General features: G+C 43.7%; 1 protein-coding gene across 50 annotated transcripts in view; it reads left to right on the forward strand.

Annotated features, from left to right (window-relative positions):
• MEGF11 (multiple EGF like domains 11) overlaps positions 1-20,225 on the forward strand; it is a 255,052-nt gene that overhangs the window by 163,081 nt on the left and 71,746 nt on the right. For all 50 annotated transcript variants that reach the window (XR_015275703.1, XR_015275718.1, XR_015275705.1 and 47 more), the window contains 4 exons: positions 165-285; positions 5,365-5,501; positions 10,663-10,875; positions 18,090-18,264. Coding sequence is in view for 31 of the 50 variants with exons in the window: in XM_086848746.1 (XP_086704872.1) it covers positions 165-285; positions 5,365-5,501; positions 10,663-10,875; positions 18,090-18,264 (646 nt within the window). In the remaining 19 variants the exon portion in view is untranslated. The remainder of the gene's footprint in view (positions 1-164; positions 286-5,364; positions 5,502-10,662; positions 10,876-18,089; positions 18,265-20,225) is intronic.

Here is a 20,225-nt window from a genome sequence, read left to right on the forward strand (position 1 = left end):
TAAAAGGAATCTCAGCTAATTGGCAGTGCCAGCTGAGCCTTACTGAGGTCTCATCATTTGCATGAGCACTCCCATGATGACCTGTGTTGTGGGTTTTCCTGATTTACTGTTTCCTGTAAGGTCTTTGAAATGATCTCTTTGTTTTCTGTTCTCTCTCCCCAAAGCTGTGAGGAGCAGTGTCCCCCCGGCAGCCACGGAGCCCAGTGCGAGCTGCGCTGCCCCTGCCAGAACGGGGGAGTTTGTCACCACATCACTGGGGAGTGCTCCTGTCCTGCTGGATGGATGGTGGGTACTGCTCATCCTCACTCAGGCCTTGGAACTGCATGTTGATTGTTCACTGTCTCAGCCAGCCTCTAACAATTCCCAAACTGGCAATTTGCTGGGTGTGCACAGCAGCTTCACAGACAGGCCACCAGTTTGGGACCTGCCACCTTCCCTGGAAGTGTTCCAAAAACACGTGAGTGTGCTGCTTGGGGACAGGGGTTAGTGCTGGGCTTGACAGTGCAGGGGGAATGGTTGATCATCTGAGAGGGCTTTTCCAGCCTCGGTGGTTCTGTGATTCTCTGGCTGGTAGGTGCCAGCACAGAGTTTAAAAACAGCAGCATGACACAAGACAAGAGAGCTGTCTGTGACTTCCAGTTACTTGGAATATTCCCTGCAGCCTTAGGCAGTGCCCTCACACAGGACAGAAAGCTCAAAGCCCAGCATTGTCAGAGGCACAAAGTGTCTTGTTCCCCTTCAGAGGAGAGGGAGAATCCAGGGGGAACCCATGGCTCAGGCAGGCAGCAGAGCTGAGCCCAGGGCACAGAGGCTGGTTCAGTGTCGTGCCCTTGCTCAGGCACTGCTGCCATTGATTGCAGAGATTTGCTTGTGTCAGGGCTTGCACTGCAGAGAGACAGCTGCCCTAACCTTTCATCCTTTGTGTCAGGAAAGCAAGGCCAAGCGTTTTCAAAGTCCTCAACTTTATCAATAATGTAATAATGAACTCTCTTGGGGCGTGCCAAGTCTCACAGGCCTTCATCCCATTTAGCTGTACTAAACTTCCTGGCATTTTTCCTGTATCTGACAATTAGTCTCTTGGCAAAGTTGCTGGATTTTAAAGCATGCAAGTACTCTGAATTTTTATTTTTGCATGGAAGGCCCTGCAGATCATTACACAACTTTGACTTCTGATGAGGACCCTCTACCAGTTCTAACATACAAAAGCTGAGAGAGGGGTTTATGTTTCTTTCTATTTGTACCTCAACTGTTTTGAGTTCAAAAGCACCAGCTGTGAGTTGCTTCTGTACATCAGCAACATGGGAGAACATTGCTGTCCATAAGATTTGGTTGAAAATACCTCGAACTGGAGAGCTGGCATCTCTCTAACACCACCCATCATGGCAAGGGTGGTCATGAGGTTATTCCATTTCAAATGACAAAGACAAAACTTGTTTGAATTATGAATATGGTCCCTTGCCCTCACCTGACAATCAGTGGTGGCAAAGAAAAGGTTCTTTCCTTGAGCACTGGAGCATTAGGAAAGAAATTCACATATTTTTGAGGGCCTATCTGTCCATTCTGGCACTACCCCCTAAGAAGTGATCAATAAAGTGATTCACATAAAAATATTACTTTTTCCATCTCTCCTCCTGCATGCCAAGATTTCTCAGGATCTGAGTTGTTCTGCTGTATTCTTCCTTATTTGTATTTTACCAGGAGTTTTATCTTCTTTTTTCAAAGTTAAAACATCACTAAACAATTAAGAATATCAGAATAGAACAGGAATTGTCTTTTAGGATGCAGCACAGACCCTAAGAGGAACCAGAGCGCTGCACAGCAGCTGTGGTTATATTCTGGCCCAATCCTACCCAATTCCTTACAGCCTGGAGTTCCTTTTATGCATTTTTAGGAGCCCAGAGAGACTTTTCTGAAAACTGTGTTGTTGGCTGCTCTGTCCCTGGAGGAACCCTAGAGTTAACAATTGATGTTTGAAACAAGCATAACTGAAAATTGAAGAGAGAGATCAAGTATTCTGCAGAAAGAAACTGAAATTATAAGTAAAAGCACTCAGCTTGTAAATGTTGAGATTTTAAGTATAAAGGGTCTCTCCAGGGTTTTAATGAAAAGCTGGTAATTCAGTGTACAGAGAGGGATAAAAAGTATGTTTTCATGCTATATTTTTAACTCTTGGTGGTTGGAATGGTTTGGGAAGTGAGACATGAGGGGGCTGTAAACGAGCAGGCGAGATGGGATTGCTAGACAGCATTCATTTTATTTCACACCATGGATTTCTGTGACACCAGGAATTTTACTTGCTGATTTTGAGGCTTAAGACTGCACATATATATTGAATATACCATCATTTTGGAAGGAGAGAATTCTCCCTAGATTTATACAGGTGCAAATCCACTTGGACTTTATTGCTGCTGGATGAGCTGCAACTTTTATCAGTTCCTAGGTTGGCTTATTAAGAGGAGCTCAGCTCCCTCAGGGTTTGGTGGGATGGGGAAGGGGAGGCAGTGACTTTACAAAGAGGAAGTTCTGGGGTTCTGAGGTTCTTCCATGGATCTGCCATCTTCAAAGCCTGGTTCTTTTATGACTTGTAATTTCTTTCCTCCCACCAGCCCTGAATCTCCCAGCAGCACGGGTTCCATGGATGGTGTCCTCTGGGATTTTGCTGCCCCATGGGTTCTTCATCAGGAGGATGGTGGCCAATGGCCTCTATTGTTGAACAGTCAACAGAACGTGGCTTCCAGCATCCCATAATGTTGGGCTTTTTCCACTTCTGTGCCTTTGTGGCTGTGGAGTTTAGTGGGTGGCTGCTTTAGGGCCTCATTAACAATTTACAGGTTTAATTCTATACATCTTTCTCATTTGCAATATTAAATTCTCCAAGCGCTCTCAGGAAGTGGGGAGAGAAGTTAATTTAGCATTTACAACGCTTCTCAGAAGCCCTTTGAAGGACTAGATCTCTGCTCAGGAAAGCAGCAATATTTCCTGACGTGACAGAACATTTGTCACCAGCAACGCCCCCTGTTTGGCCCCAGACCCCCTTCCCAAGGCATCGTGATGCCGTGGAAGTACAGCACATTCTGCTCATCACTTCCCTCTTATTGATTCTGGGCATTCATTTGAAGCATCATTTGTATTTTTGTCTATTTTTCTTTCTGTTGTGGATTTTAAACGTGGGGGTGTCTGAGAAAACAGAGCAGAAAACAAATCTTTTCTGTCCTACAAAATACAGCAAACAATGTCAAAAGCAGGAGCTGATGAGATCAGGGCCTTAAAAAAGGTGCTGATGGGGTGAACTTTGCTGATTAGATGTATAAGCAGCAGGAAATGTTGGTCTGACATTTGATCCTCTAGAGAGGGATGTTTTGAATTCCCTTAGTACATATTAATGCAAAAAGTGCAGCTAAAGATTCTCTTGGCTCTGGGGGGATGCATCCCAGAGTATTGCTTTCTCATCATTTGTTGATAGAAATCCTGTTCCTTTTGAGACATGAAGGGAGAAAGTATTTATTATCAAGATAAATGGACACTTAGGTTTTCAGATATATAGTGTTGTGTATTACTCAAGTCCAGAGACACCAGTTTTTAACACTGTAATCTGAAAGTTCTTGAACTGAGGCCAACCTGTCTGTTTTACAGCCAAGGAGCCACATAGCCCTGCTTGGGAAAGGCTCAAAGTACCTATTTTATGGTGACATTGAAGAGCAGCCTCTTCACTTTGGGCTGTATCAACAGCTAAACTTCCCATGCCCTGAGGAGTGAAAGCAGCCATTATATTCCTGGTTTATATTTTGAATAAGTTATGTCTGATATGTACTTTGTTCAAAACCCAGAGCCCCCGGGGCTTGGTTAGGGAAACAGAGAAATTAAACCCAAATAATCCTGTGGCCAGACACTCTTTCTGTCTCATGCTGGGCACTGTTGTGACACTGGCAGCAGCACCACTTGCTGCAGATGCCAAACATTTTCCATTATAGGACCACAACTTCAGATCCCAGCACTGCCAGACTTGTTTTGGCTGAAGTTCCTCAGCTGGATGCCAGCCTCAGGCTTTATATTTGCTCACAGGGAGAAAAACATCATACAACTTCTAAGAAAGTCTGGGGAAATCCTTGTAAGGCCTTGATATTTGGCAGGGACATTATGGGATACCTGGGGGGAAAGCACCTGAGTCTGGCAAGTAAATTCTCCAAAACCCCACACAAGGGTGAGCATTCCCTGCCTTGGGAACAGCTGGAGCAGGGATTATCTGGGAGCTGCTTTACTTGTGGCCAGTGCCAGGGGGCACAGCAGGGACAGGCTGGCTTTGCTTCACTCCCAGGGCTGGTTCAGCAGGGAGAGGAAGGAGGAAACATCTCAGAGATGAGCATTTGGGTCTGGATGGAGGAGAGGATTAAAAAGGAGGCTGCAACAGGGATTTGGAATAGACTGGAATAAAGAGGCAGGAAAGGAGAGAGCTGGGAGCATAAAATGGGATATGGAGTTGAGGCAGTCAGGGGCTGAGATGTGGCTCCAAGATTGGTGATAAGGAGCTGGGAGGATGCTGTATGCTGCATCCTGTCACTGTTTAGGGGTCAGGCAAATATTCCACTGCAGAATTCCTTCTTCTGGCCAGAAGGCTGCAGCAGTGCTGATCTGGGGACTCCCATTGCTTCTGTGCCATCACTGGGGGCTAATCCATTTCTGCAGCTAATCCTCATTCTCATCCTGCCCCTCCATGGCTGTCCCAAAGCTCTGGCAGATCCATTCTGTGCTGCTTTGAGAGATGGATGTGGGGCTGGAGAGAGCAGAGGGAGCAGAGTGAAGGGTGTGAAGGGCACCAGAGGAATCTCCAGCTGCTGTGTTGGGTTGGATGAATGGGACTGGCTGAACAGGAGAATGATCACAGACCATCAAAACCAGCACAGCTACACCCTCCCAGTGCAACCTTCCCAACAACCCCTTCCTTCCCAAACCTCTGTGCAGCGTGTGGCCAACAGCTTTTCAGACTCTCCATTTCACAGAAACCCCAGGAGCACACAAACAGCTCTGTAAACTTCCCTGCTTGCCTTTAACTTCTCCCCCATCTCCGTGTGGCTGTCCAAAGGGCAGGGCAAGCCCAGCTGCAGCCTGTGGGGGAAATCCAAGGAAGAGAGTTATCCATGAGTGTACAGTGGAGAGAAAAATCCCTTCTGGAGTCAGGCCAGGCAGGCATTTACTGTGGTAGCAGAGTTTTCAGACTCTCTTTAGCACATCTTATGCAGATAAAATATTGCTGCTACACTTACATCTAGTTTTAGCAAGAAGGACAATAAAATTCCAAGCTGCATAGAGAAATTTATTGCATTATGAATGTTGACTGAAATATTGCTCTTTCTGCAACCTTACCAGGGGCTGGTGTGTGCACAGCCGTGTCCTCCTGGAACCTTTGGAATTAACTGCAGCCAGGACTGTCCATGCCACAACGGAGGACACTGTGACCCCGTGACAGGAAAATGCCTGTGTGCAGCTGGCTATATAGGAGACAGGTAAAAATCAACCCCCAAAGCCTTTCATTTTAACCACAGACTGTCAATATTTATATCCCTTCTAGGACAATCTTCCTCTCTGAAAAACGGTGTTATGTTTCTATTGCTCCAATTAGGTTCATCCTTCTGAAGCACTTCAAGCAATATAAATGTGGCAATGTTATTACTTTTTATTGGCAATGCTCTCCATTTACAGGGGTTTTTAATATAACTTTTAAAATTTAATGGATTAAATTTAATTTAGATATTTACAGTGATAAATTTAATAGAGAGCATTACATGTTTACAAGATATGTAAATGAACTATCTTTATACAAATTAATATCCTCAAGAGTAAGCAATGCAGCAGTTTAATGTCTCCTTCATTCCTCTGTGCTGCTGGAGCACCGATCCATCTCAGCCACCAGCAAAAGGTGATAAATCCTCAAAATTTATAAACGAGAGCCTTCACCCATGAATCGATCAGAGCAGATGATAATATTGTTTTACCAAGGTGTCATGGATTCAGCAAAATGACTACACAGCAAAGTCAATGAGGGATTGCAGCACGTGCTGCCTTAGCCTCCAGCTAGTCCTGGCTAACAAAGGTTGGGAAGTGCAGTTAAAGCAGCTCTCAGGAGCACTTTGCATGGGGCCTGTGGCACCAGGGTTTGCAGACATGTGCAGCTCACCAGTGGATGTTGTGCTAAAGCACTTTCTCCTCTATGTTCCTTTTTTTATTAGCTCTACACTGACATATGCTACAATTATATTTTTATGCAACAAAGCTCATTGGAATTTTTCCTCTCTGCCTTCACTGAATAATCAGCAGGTCGTTGTAGCACAAACATCCAACCCTCAGCCCTGTGGGAGGGTCAGAAGGCTGCTCCTTTCCATTACACATGGAGCTTCCCTGTTTCCATTTTATGGACAGTTATAATTGGAGGGGGCTGTGGAGTTTATGTCAGGATTTGCATGGGGTTGAATATGGAGAAAATACTAATTATTTCCAAGTAATTTAGAGGAGAAGACATCAGTCTGCCTCTCTTCCCCATTCTCCATCTGGAGACGGTTTCCAGACATGTGGTACCATATAATTCCTGTTTCTCTTTCTCTCTTTGTGAACACTTTTCCGCTAAAGGAGACAACTGTGCAGCCTGGGCCTTTATAGTGGTGACCACACTGGAATCCTGAGCTGTTCCCAGTGCTGGCCATGCTGGGGAAGGCTGACAGAGCCTCTCTTGCTCTCCTCATTTGCTTGTTGCACACCCTGACAGATTCCTGGCTGCAGGTGAATCAATCCAATCAAGTGTTGGAGCTGCTGGGAGCTCCCAGCCAGCAGTCTGCATCCCTGTTGGGGATGAGGGAAGGGGATGGGAAGAGGATTTTCCTGCTGATTACCCTTGGAGAGGGGCTGGAGAAGGCAACTCATGGAGAGACTGGGCAGATGAGGCACCTCAGCTAAGACATGGCAGGAGCTCCCAGGGCTTGTCCTTGAGCAAAAGGAGTGTGGACTCAGGAGATCTGTACTTGCAGAAAAGTGAAAGATTTGGACTCCAAAGAGAGATGTAATTTGGAAGGGAGACAGTAAAAAAATAAGGCAGAATCAGTTGGGAGAAGTAGAAAAGAAGTGAGGGAGGGTCACATCTGGACCTGCATCCAAGCAAAACCTTGGGAATAGTTCACCTTCCCCATCCCAGAGCAGGGAAGTGAAAGACACTGAGGGGAGAGGCAGGAGAGCAGAAATTCCAGTATGTGAATGGATGAACAAGAACAAATTGAAAAGGTAAACAGGCAGTTAGAAAAGCTCTGCTGCAGCAGGGTAAAACTGGATTAGCCTAGAAATTCCCACCTTTCCAATGGGTTCCTGGAAGGTTAAACATGTTCATCTCTCAGCCTTTAATCCCCTTTCCACAGGGGTAGGGAATCCTTAGGCCTGTTGTATCCGGCTGCAGTTCTGCTTGGGCTGGGCAGCCCTGGTTTGTACTGGCTATACTGGCTTGTCCTGAGCACACACCTGCCCTCACCTGCCTGGGGATACACTGATTTCAGTGAGGGACAAGGTCTTTAAAGTCTGAATGGCTTTCCTTGGTTTTGTGTTCACACCACAGGGACAATGGGACAGACCAGGCAGCTCCAGTTTAGCTCAGTCTGTTTTACCCTCTGCATCTCCTGCAGCTGTTGCAGCATCACAGCAAAAAGGAGAGCAGGAGAATCTGCTGCACAACAAACACTGCTTGCTTTAACATTTTACAAGGCATTGAAAAAGATCTTCTTAATAATGACAGATACTCTGAATAACAGCAATAAAGACATAAATACATTTTACCTACTATCATCTTAAAATTGTCAATAAGTACTCTGTAATGCTACAGTTCATAATCTGTACAGAAGATAATAATACAGCCTTAGATAAATATCTGTGGAGATGAAATGGTCATAAAGGTCTGTGTGAGTGTAATTGCCACACTTTTGTTCCCTACCTGTTTTCCAAGAGTGGCACTGCACTAAATCTCTAGGAAATTGGCAGCACTGTTAATAACTGCAGGATGCTTTGTGCTCCCTGAAATGACTGGATCTGTCATGGAAATGTGTGTTTTACAAACTGGAAAGGAATAATAGCAGAGGCACAGTTAGAAGCTGAGAATGGAGTGTTTCAGAATTCAGTGGCTCACAGGAAAACTGAACATGCTGGTTTAGCTTTGTTTTCCATATTGCCCTTAAATTGAAAGATTGAATCTTAACAGAATAAATCTCACATTTATTAGAACTGTATGGGCAGATTTACTCTCCTGTTGTTGTGTTTGTACTTGTATCTCTTATCTCCAGGTCAGTGCGTTTTGGATGGCTTTTCATATTTGTCTGTGCTACATAAACGTGATCACTGTTTCAAAACAAAGAGAACAGCCTAAAAAACTTAGCAGCATTATTCCTTAAAAAAAGAAAATTGTGGGGAAAAATGTAGGAGCATGTACTAAGTTCATCTGTTAAGCAGGCTGTCTTCTGTTTAATATTTTGTGAAATTGCTTCCATTAATTCTACAGGTGACAGCCATATTATCCTATCCCAACCCAAATAATTATGGTACATATTAAAGTTCAGTGGATATTGTAATACGAATCTCCCCAGATAGGCAGAAAGCAATGTAAATTAAACAAGAAACATAACTAGGGCTTAGCAGCTCATTTTGTAATTTAATTGAACAATGTATCTGGTTGTTAATGGTGCTATGGACACATTAGATTGATATGTTGCAAAGGAAAGATGTTTAAGTAGAAAGCTAATTCCTGCTGTGATTATTCTCATGTTCCAGAGGAGTCATTATTAGTATTCTTTGTATAAAATTCATTAGCGGTAGCTGCTTGATCTCCAAATAAATAAGTTGGTTAAATTGTTAGTAGAAAAAGGCTAATTATGTAAATGGATTAGGTCGTCAATATTTCATTTCCAGATGCTTTTCTCCCTGCTAGGTAATGCTTCATCTCCTATAAATACAGAATGATACAGTGCACTATTGACTAAGAATTCACCCCGTGGAGCTCAGAGCTCTCCTGCTCACTCAGGGTCTGTGCAGCAGTGGGACATGAGGAGCTTCATTGTTCCTTCTTGCATTTCATTTGCTGGGAGTGTTCCAGCCCCACTGTTCCCATTCTTTTCTGGCTCTTTCCTTTGCAGCTGAACCCCCTGAGAGCAGCAGGGCTCTCTCTGGTGCCTCTCCAGACTTGTTCCCTCTTTGTCCCAAACTCCTCTCACTTTGGGTCTCATATGAACTCCTCACTTTGGATTTGCAACCAGCAACGGCTTTGGTGCCTGCTGGAATTAAATCACCAGCCAGGCCCTTTGCTGTTCATTTATTTTTAGTAAAACGTGATAATCTGAAGCTGCAAAAGTAATGCCCTTCTTATATACTGCTTGTGTTCATTGCAGTTTTGCCTGGCTTGCATCACACATTAATCTTTTATTACTGATCATTATATTAACTCTCACCTGCCAGCTGTGAAATGACCTGCAGAAAGACATTTAACAATTGCCTCCATCCACTGAGTTTACAGTATACACTTTAATCAATGCTCAAGCTTAAATTAATGCTGATAGGCAATTTCCAATGCCTGGCAACCATGTGATAAGGGAATTGGGCTTTTCTGGGCTTCTTTTTTCTGTTTTTATTAACTGAAAAGGCCTATCTGTATTTCACGGTGGATCATGTAAACTGTGGTACTGACTCCTTGCAGAATTTTGAAACCACTGAATTATGTCAAGCACACAATCAGTTGCTTTCTTCAGGACCTTAGCCGAGCTTTTCCACATAGGAAATAATCTGAACTCTTAAATTGGTTGTATAGGACAAGGAAGCAGACTTTTTGGCAGATCTCGGAACGTATCCAAGTAGGGAGATATTTTTAACAGTGCATTGAAGGTGCAATTTAAAGCAATCTGTGTAAAGTGTTTGCAGGTTCCAATTTTATGTGCATCAAATATTAAAAATGTTGGCAATTTTTAAGAAGATTCTCCACTAAGGAGCATGAAAGTGATTTTTATTGAGATTTTATACTACTGAGCTACCCTGGAGTAGGAGAAGAAAAGCAAATTTAAGCTTCTAGTTACTCAGAACACACACAAAACACAAAGGGGTTTCTTTTCTCCTTGTTGGTATAAAACTGGTGCAATGGCAGCCAAGAGGGTGAGTAAAACTAGAACATTGCTGGAGAATGTTTTGCTCAATATTGCTAAATACACTTTCCCTTTTAACCTTCCTCATCACTGGGAGGTCCACATGCTCGCAAGGGATGTGCACAGTCCTCCTGCAATAAAGAAAAGTCAAACAGATGAGGGGTTTTATAATAAAATATTTTATTACCTATCAGTTTCTTACAATTGATGAACACAATTGTCAAGGTCCAGGAAAGAAGACTGCATTTTGTGAATGAAGGTGATATGAACTAATTCAAATTTAGCAGGGTATAATTGGGCATGGATGAATGCAGTTTCTCTTAGCAGCAATTTGCATGCCCAAGATATCCCATCGCTCCGGTGATACCATCAGTTCAATATGTTGCTTAAATAAATGAGGGATGATTGCTCTGGTTTGTATTTAATTCATTAACTAAAAGGTTTCTGTGTAAAAGCAATGTCCTGCTGAGGTTGTGGCTGTGACTGGATCCCATGTCCAATCCCATGGCAGGTGTCAGGAGGAGTGTCCCATCGGCACCTACGGCTTCCAGTGCACACAGACCTGTGACTGCCAGAACGGGGCCAAGTGCTACCACGTCAACGGAGCCTGCATCTGTGACCCCGGCTTCAAAGGCATCCACTGCCAGGAAAGAATGTGTCCTGAAGGCTTTTATGGCCTCAAATGCAACAAGAGATGCCCTTGCAATATTACCAACACCCTCAGGTATGTACGTCATGTAATATTCTTGTGCAGGGACTGGTCCCATAAAAGCACTGGGAAAATATTCACCTAACTACACCAACTGTCCTTTTCTCTGTAGCTTTAAGAACAAACACAGAGAGTTTATCTGGTTTGCAAAATTTTGATTTAGATGACCTCAGGTTGGGAACCATAAGCCTCAGTCCAGCCAGATACTAAGCATGTATCTGTTAACAGTTCTGGTAACAACTGGAAGAGCCTGACATACAGCTTTGTCCTGTAAATCTTCTGGGCATGAGAACCACGGGATGATGCTCCTATGTGTGGATAATAACCCACTGAAATTTAAAAAAAAAATACATATTTACTCAAATCCATTACTTTCCCTCTTTTTTATGACATGGGTTTGCTTGTTAGATCTATAGACAGCAAGGGGACTTTCAACATGAAACCTAATTTGCTTCAGCTGATGTCTCATGGCAAATTACCTTGTTGGAAACACTTGAGACAGATGTATAAATAGACTGAAATCAATATCCCTGAGTCAGTCTGTGGAACTGTAACACAGTTGACATTGTCAAAATAGACTCCTCACGTGAGCCTATTTTTTCTCTTCTTTCTCTTTGTGTATGAGGAAAATATTCAGGAAAATAAATATCAGGGAATTATACCTACAATGGAATAAGCCTCACTTAAAAGGTCAGGGTTTGATGTTTTATTCCCTTTTTTGCTTTTTTAAAGATCTGATTCTTGAGGTTCTCTTTACTATGGAACAGATCCACAAACAGACTTGAGTACTTTGAATTTACTTTCGCATTGCAGATTTGAATAAGTTTTCCAAACATTGTAAAGAAGGAAGAATTTAAGACTCTTCCCTATTATCCTCTTTGTTACCTTAAGTAACTCCTTGCCTTGTTTACTGACTACTGGAATTGCTGTTTGGAGAATCCTCACTCCCTGGTTTGCAGTAAAGGGAGCCTGGAGGGCCAAACCCCGCTGGCCTGAGCTGTGTGATGGACAGGAGCCACATTTCCTCACCTGCACAATGCTGAGCCCTTCAGCTCTCACTGGATTCCCTCCTCTCTCTGCCCATTCCTGTTCATCAGGCAGGGCCAGTTTAGGGTTGTGGAGGTTTCAGGGGGAGGTGGAGATAATTGATGCCCAGGCAAAAATGCCCTTGATACAGACATTCTTCAATTTGGAAGCAGACAGGTGGGGACCTGACTGTCCTGCTGATGCTGACAAAGCCACCTTGCCATCTTGCTGCTGCAAAAATATCAACACACTCAATTATGTATGCAAGAAATGGCACCTCATTTGTGTGCACTCACAGACACACACACACAAACACTTCAGGCAAATCTGTCTGTGCACTTGAGATAGACCCTATTTGTCTCAGTCTTGGAAATAAACAGGTGATTTTCCTTGTGAATTCAACTGTGAGTGGTGAGGCTTTGCTTAACTGAAAGTCAGAGCTCACAATGGATTATTTAAAAACTTGTAATTGTTGTGATACAACTCCTGTGCAGGAAGAGAGCTCGAGCTCAGCTGGGTTTGACAGCCAGGATCCAAAACGTTTGAGGCTCCCAGGGAGCTCTGTACAAGAGTCTCCCATCGCTTCTGATTATGTTGTGTATCATGAAATCACTGCAAAAATACCATCCCTGAGGCATGAGCTGCACATTATACACAAAAGGTTAGTGCTGTGTTGTGCTGAGCATGGGGGATGCCTCAGGAATTACTGCAGAGTGAGCTGAGGGATAAATTCCTGCGTGTCACATCACTGCAGCACCTGTGGTAAATCCAAGCTGAATTTCTCCTCAGTGTAAACTGTTCTTCAGGTGTACAGGAGAGTGAGAATGTGCTCATGGTCAGCAGCTGACACTTGTGTCTTCACCCCTCCTGAGCCTGCAGAAACCTGGTTGTTTCCATAAAGGTAGAAATAGAGTGGAAGGACTGCAGGCCACTGGCAAGGCTGAGTTTGGGTGCAGTTCCTCTGCTGCGTGCTCAGTTCATGAAGAGTCTTTTAGGTGATGTAAGACTGTGGGTTGGAGGGTGAAAGAATTCACCCTGTGTTACTCAGAACTGCCTGGGAGGTGCTCTGCGGGTTTGCTAGAGGATCTTTCCTGAAAGAACAGACTTGCACCTTCCAGCTGTGAGAAAAGAAGTGGTCTCAGAGAGGTTTGAGAGAGCTCAGAAATGGGGAGGATTGAATCCTCTCCCAGCTCTTTTCTGGGCATGTGGTCATTCCTACACACCCTGCCTGTGCCTGGTTGCTGTCTGACGGGAACATTTTATTCCTTCCCTCCCAGCACTGCTCCGTCAGCGTCCCTTGCAGCATTCTCTGCTGAGATGGTATCTCTGGTTCCTTAATAAATGAGTCTGGTCTCTCTGTTGATAAAATCTCCCTTTTTCCTACATCTTATCACTGCTGTTATGGAACAAAGAGATACCAGCAAGCTGTAGATCAGTAAATGTTCTTTCATTCTTCCATAGGATTTCAGCTCTCCACTTTTCCAGCAGCTCTGCAGTGTTGTCAATTGCTGAGCCAAGGAGCGTCAGAGCTGATGGAAAGTGACCTTTTCCAAAGGCACTCCATATTCTGAACAAATCTTTGTGCTGATTGTTTAACCAGTCCCATACAGTGCACTTCTCTTCCCACCCACCTCTTCCCATTCCTCCCTGAGTGTTTGTCCTTTCTGAAACTGGGCTCTTCCAAAGTGACTCATTTACCCACAGCCATCTATTTTCCCCAGGAGCAGTTTAAGCTGTTGACTACTTTTGATCCCAAGTGTGGAGGATAATTATTAAACACTTGTAGAAGGTGAATGAAACTCCTTTCTCTGGATTTGTCTCATTTGATCTGGTTGCTGGAGAGTTGACTGGAATGGAAAGTTCTGAGGGCTTTGAGGAGTAGCTGAGGAGGAACAGCAGGAAATACACAATCAGCTTTTCCATTTCCATACATCTATCTATTTTAATGTCTGAAGACATCAGAGTGATCATCTAGTCTAACCTCCAGCATGGTAATGACTGAAGGACATCATCCAATAATTTCTGCATCAAAGCACACTGAAAGGCACTTTGTACAGGACTTTGAACAACCCCACAATTAGGTGATTTAGAATGTGGTGGTGACTTGGACTGTCCTTCCACAGGAAAGGCTACACCTGCAAAAAAACTTCCCTCAGCAAAAAGTCCATATTGAGACAGCCTACAATGGCTGGAAGGGAATAATCCTGGCTTGTTCTTCTGTCTGGCAGCGAGGGAAATGAACAGCCGGAATATTCCTGGCCTCCCACCCTTCCTGAGCACCGGTGTGGAGCCAGCCTGGGGCACCAGGTGCCCTTGGTCATGTCTTAGGTCAGAGATGTGAGAAGGAAGGAAGCCACTGAGACAAAGTCCAATGGAATAGGAAGATCTCCACAGTCTCCAGTTAGTGCCTCAACACCAGCAAGTTGGGGAGGACCAAACCCCGTGGAGCTTCCATGAAGTTCTGCCTTGATCTGAGTCAGTAATGTGCTAGGCTGAAGGAGTGGCCCTGCAATCTCACTGTGGGCTCACTGCATTTTAGTAAGGGAGACTGGATGTAGTGTGGACAACATAAAACAGAAATACTGTAAAATAAGGATTAGGCTGCTGATAATGAAAATGAGATGACTGGTGCTGCTGTATAAACAGAAAATCGGGAAATTCACTGGGAAGTGTTGCTTTGGCTGAAAGATGTGTGGAGAAGAAATTCAGAATTTGGAACAGACTGTGCTGTCTAAAACACTTCTAATTTGCCTTGAGAAGTTTACCTGGTTTCCTCAGTTTTCCTCAAAATTAGATGTTTAAAAAATTTAAAGGTCAAAATGCCTTTATTCTTTTCAATTCATCTGATAAAATTTTTAAAAATAAATCTTTTATTGCTGTAAACGTGGCTCAAAAGCCAGGGATTGTACAGTAGCTTTCAAAGTACAGCAGGAGCCCTGGAACTCTTTCCTTGTCAGCCCTGATGTGTGGACAGCTCTGCTCCACCTCTGCTTGGCCTGGAGCCACAGGAACACTTGGCTGCCTGTGTTCACTCCTGGTTTCTACTCTGCTTCTTCCTGTGATGCTGGAGAGTTGAAGAAATAAAAGTTGTTAAGATTCAATACAAACTACAAAGGATAACACTGCCAAATTCTTCAAAGAGTGTGAGGTTCCCTTGCTGCTCCCAGCAAGGGTTGGAAAACAGATGTTGGTGGGTTTGCCTTTGGGATCCTTTTGGAACCCTCCCATTCTCTCACTCATCCTTCAGTGATCCTTCTGCAGAAGAATTGTTTGTATTCATTAATTTCAGTTTATTGGGAGCTGGAGAAATGCCTCACATGCACTGTGACCCCTGCTGGCAAAATGTTACATGGACACATGGCCTGGGAAGGTACACTCAGAATCAGAGGGGAGGAATTATACAGATATTTATAAGAATTTCTAGCTGTATTTTCTATTCAAGCTTTATTCTGCCTCAAACGTTTCAGCTTCAGTCCAAATAGCATTTAATTCTCTGGGCAGTCTGGATGCATGGATGTTGGGGTGGGTGAGAGGTGAATTTCCTGGCTCTGTTCTATATCTAGGTACATACTTTGACCAGAATGTGGTTGTACAAAACTCCAGCAGAAGAGAAATCTTCCTAATACACACACCCACTATTCCTACATCATGAGCTGCAATATATTTAATGTGTAACTCTGTTCACTTTAATTAGTGGAATAGTTCATACAAACCAGAGAGAAAAAATAATTAATATAAAACTTCTGTACTATTTGGTGATACCAGCTGCAGAGCTTGAAAGGGTTTCCAAGGGAAGAAAGGCATCATTTAGAAATGGGAAAAATGAAGGTAGAAGAGTCAGTTAGGTGGCCAAGATTCCCTGGCAGGATTGGGAAGAGAACAGCTGCCTTATGCATTTTGGGAAAGCATCGAAATCTCAGCCCTCCTCAAGTCAATGCTGCATCAGGCACCTGGATTGTCAAACAAGTGCTTTGGAGTTGGGAGAAAAACAGAATCCTGATCTGCTCAGGCTGATAACAAAATTATCCTTTCTTCAATGGGAAGATTCCATGGATGGAGGGACCCAAACATCTGCCTAGGATTGTCCTGGCTCACAGTCCCATGGAACGTGGACAAGGCTTTGGTGGGGCAGAATACACCCTCAAGCTTCTACTGGCCTTTGTTTTGGAGTGCAAGTTTCCTGTCTCCAGCAGATTCTTCTGGAAAAGCCTGTTTGGTTTTGGTTCTTGTTTTAGTGCATGTCAGGATGAGTTTTAGCCCTTTAAACACAGCTTGTATCCCATGCTGATGAGGGAGCCAACCTCGAAGTAAAAATTCTGAGTGAGTGTAGTATTTTCTGCTGAATTGTCATAGACTGATTCAAACTGCCCTGGTCATACATTACCTTTGAAATATTTCATTTACCCATCAGATGTAGTTCTCATGGAAGCACATGATACATGTAGCAGTAGTGGAAAGAGAGAAACACTAAATTCATTTCAAAATCCTTCTTTAATGTTGAGCTTTCTGCTCCTATTAGGTAATGATTAATAGACACAGGGGGGAAACCTGAGCTTTTAATATTTTCATCTGAATGTTAAGAGGTGCTTTGTGGAAGACCATAATTTCAGGGACTACTTTGTCACGGATGGGAGTTTGTTATGCTGATGAATTGTTTTAATTAGTCAGTAAAACACTATTTATGATGAAACATTTGACACTTAGAAAATTTGATCCTTTTTAGTAGCAATACTATATGACCAACCTCTCCTACCAGAAATTTCCTGAAACATAGCTGGAAATTACATTTTATGAGGTTACCTTGAAAATTAACATATACAATATTAATTTTATAGGTGTAAAGAAACCCATTCAGTCATGTCTACAATCTTAAACTGTAGCAATAAATAATCATAAAGGAAAAGTAATTGTTTCTGGGATGCAAAAAACCAGGAGACAGCCTGGAAAGATCCCACCTTGCAGAAGGCTATTCTTCTTGTTCTGAGAGTAAAGAAAACAGGATTTCTGGCAATATTATTTCTCATCTCTCTCACTGAGGACTGAACAGTGCCATCACTGTGCAGCGCTGTGCTGCAGAGGGCACAGAGCACGCTGAGCTCTCAGGTGCAGCCTCACACTCCCAGCTGGCCTCAGCCAGCCTCCATCCCTGCAAACCAGGAGCTTCTCCAGCCTTCCTTCCCCTCCTCTCCCAGCCCCAGCCTCCTGCTGTGGGAAGGTGGTGCCCTAAGGAAACCTCAAGGAGGAAGATGCCCAGTAAAGATAAACTGTTTCATGCAGGAGGAACAGAGGGGTGAGTGCTGCACCTATGACCTATGGATGCAGAAGGACCAGGCATTGTCCAGTCTTTTGGGCTCAATTCTCCTTTCTCCTTTTCTCTCCATGTGCTCTCACAGTAGTGTGGAATTGACTGAATAGAAACAAAAGCCAGAGGATTAATGTTCATTATGCAGTAAAAAGAAACTTGACTCATTTCCCTGCACAGCTGTGACTTAGTCCCAGGGCTCCTGTTAACTCCTGTCCCAAGTAAATCCCAAGGCTTCAGGTGCTGATCAGTTCTGGTCACAATGGCTGAATATTCCCTGCAAAACTCTTCTTCCAAGGACAGTTTTCCCTTCCAAAGCACTTTCCTTTCTACCTGTGCCTGCTGGAATGTTCTGCTGAGGTGGCACTCACTTTCAAAACACAAATGACAGCGGGACGGAACGGAATAGGAATAGGAATAGGAATAGGAATAGGAATAGGAATAGGAATAGGAATAGGAATAGGAATGCTGTGCCCTTGAACTCAGGTTTATCTTCACTGCTCTCTTGATTGCATTCCTCCACCCACTGGAATTTCTCCTATCCCTGAATATCTTTAGCTGGCTGCATTACAGCCAAATAGTGCAGCACATACCTGTCCTACAGCTTGTAAGGATTAATGGTGTGGTTGATGCCAGTAATCCAGCCCACATTGATTTGAGAATGGAGGAGCATAAACTTCAAGGTGTAGACTACCCAGTGCTGTGGCAGTTCCCAGATGTTTGGAAATGATGGACTATTTGGCACCAGATTCTCTATTCGCTTCCCAAATTATACAGCTGCTCATACCCCCCACCCTAAAGAGTTTCCAGGCTTGGCCTGTTTTTAGTGTGACACGTGGAATGTTCTGGGCTGTGTTTTTCCTTCTTGCCCACATCTCATTAACATCTGTTTCTTCATTAGTTGCCATCCTCTGTCTGGGGAGTGCAGCTGCAAGGCTGGCTGGGCTGGGCTCTACTGCAACGAGACGTGTCCCGTGGGTTATTACGGCGAGGGCTGCCGGGTGCCCTGTCCCTGCCACAACGGGGCCGACTGTGACAGCATCACCGGGAGCTGCATCTGCGCCCCAGGCTTCATGGTGAGTGGGGCTGGGCCTGGGAGGGGCTTCAGAAAGTGGCTGCAAAAATAAAAGAGGGTTTTAATCCGATTTGAAATAATATTTGCATAAAAGCAGCCAAATGTGGATTATTTTCGCCCATTCCACATCGCTGTTCTTTGAGCAGTGTCGGTCTGTGGCTGCTGGTTGTTTGGTTAACATCACTGTTCTAAGTTTACTGCTATTGTAAAGATAAAGATATGGTTTCCCATAGTATATTCTAAGTCAAGACATAACAAAAAAGGTGTCAGATTATTGTCTGCCTGGAAGAGCAGAGAAAGAATTCTCATGGCCATTCAGCATGTTCCTTGTCAGTCACACTGTGATTTTAATAGATGAAGATATTTTAAAATGTTGCAAATGATAGAGCAATTTATGTCTTTTCTGAGCCTGTGTGGCAGGTGTCTTTTACCTGAGCATCAGAAAGAGCTTCAGACATTCTGAGGTAAACAAGCATTGCATTTTATAGGTGAGATGTAAAATGGCTGAAGAAACCAGCCAAGATGAAAACATCAAAAATTCTGAGTTAAGAGTTTATTGCCAGGCTACAGCAGAAAGTATTGGGACATGGATTCAGGTGTCCAGTCCTGCTAAGGCTGGGCAGAATGGAATTCTTGCCAGTAAATTCCCTGGTCATGTGTATATGAAACTCCTTCCCTTCAGGAGCACACCATGGAGGGGAAGTGCAGGCTGTGTTTAAAAAACAGTACTTCCTGAAGGAAAAAAATACTTTAAAGACTGAATTCCACCAAACTTCACAAAAAGTTGGCTTTCTCTGTCCTTCATTTTACATGATCTGTCCCCACAGGCCTATCCATGTTTTCTATACTATTATAACAATTATAAGTTATAATTACTATATTTACCAGAAATCAATCAGGCTACCCAGCTGGGACAGATCCATAGGGTGGAGGTCCTGTATGAGATTAGTGGCATTCCAAAGACTTTTTTGCCTCCTTTCCTTCTAATTCCACACCTGATCTGGTGATCCCCAACTGGCATCTGCAGAGCTGTGCAATTGGAGTTATGGCTTAAAGACACTTTTTTTTCTCTGCCTTGTGTCAGCAGCTGAACCTGAAAGTTGGAACTTCCACTGATTTCCAGGGGTTGTCTCAATGCCAGGTATTAACAGATTTATTTAGGTGTTAAGGGGCTGGACTCAAAAGCAGTTGTACAAGATAATGGTACTTAGAGTTGGGGAGGGAAACAAATGTCTTTGAGGTTTGATTCCCAGCTCCACAAACAGAAAACAAGAATCTATCTTCTCTATACAGTAGTTGATACACAAGTGGAGGAAGAATGAAGGCAGCAGCATGTTAGTAACAACTACAAAATAAAAAGATGCCAAGATCCTCCTTTTTATTGGGAATGCTGTCCAAATTTGCAGTACAAAAGCATTTAGGGACCCTTTACTGTACACATTTTAAAAAAGCATACCTTGTCCAATATACATTGCCCCAAGGCAGCATTAGTGCAGGCAGAAAGCCTGGGAAGTTCCTATTGCATTGCTTCAAAATAATATTTAATCTCATAATAAAGAGCTTTCTTGCATTGACATTTAAACAGCTTGGTTATTGAGGATAGCTCTATAATCACTGAAGCATATTTAGGCATTAGTATCATTGCTCTCACATAATATACTATAATCTCTGGCAATTAGTCCATGAGGGGAAGTAAAGCCTTGAAATTGCTAATTTATTGCCTCTGAAGCATATTTGTCATTCGTGTGCATGCCAGATGAGCTGCAATGGTTCTTTCAAGTGCTGCAGAACACAGGCTGTGCAGAAAAGTTGCTGGGAACCTTTTCCTCCCCCCTGGGGCGTTGTCCTGGCAGGATGCTCCAGGCAGGGAGGAGGGGAGCTGGAAAAGGCTGTGGGGCCAGAAGCAGGCTGGAAGTGCCTTATCCCAATGATATGCTCCAAGCCAGGCTGTCCCTTCAGATA

Source organism: Cyanistes caeruleus, chromosome 13, assembly GCF_971803275.1.
Source record: "Cyanistes caeruleus chromosome 13, bCyaCae1.hap1.1, whole genome shotgun sequence".
Taxonomy (NCBI): domain Eukaryota; kingdom Metazoa; phylum Chordata; class Aves; order Passeriformes; family Paridae; genus Cyanistes; species Cyanistes caeruleus.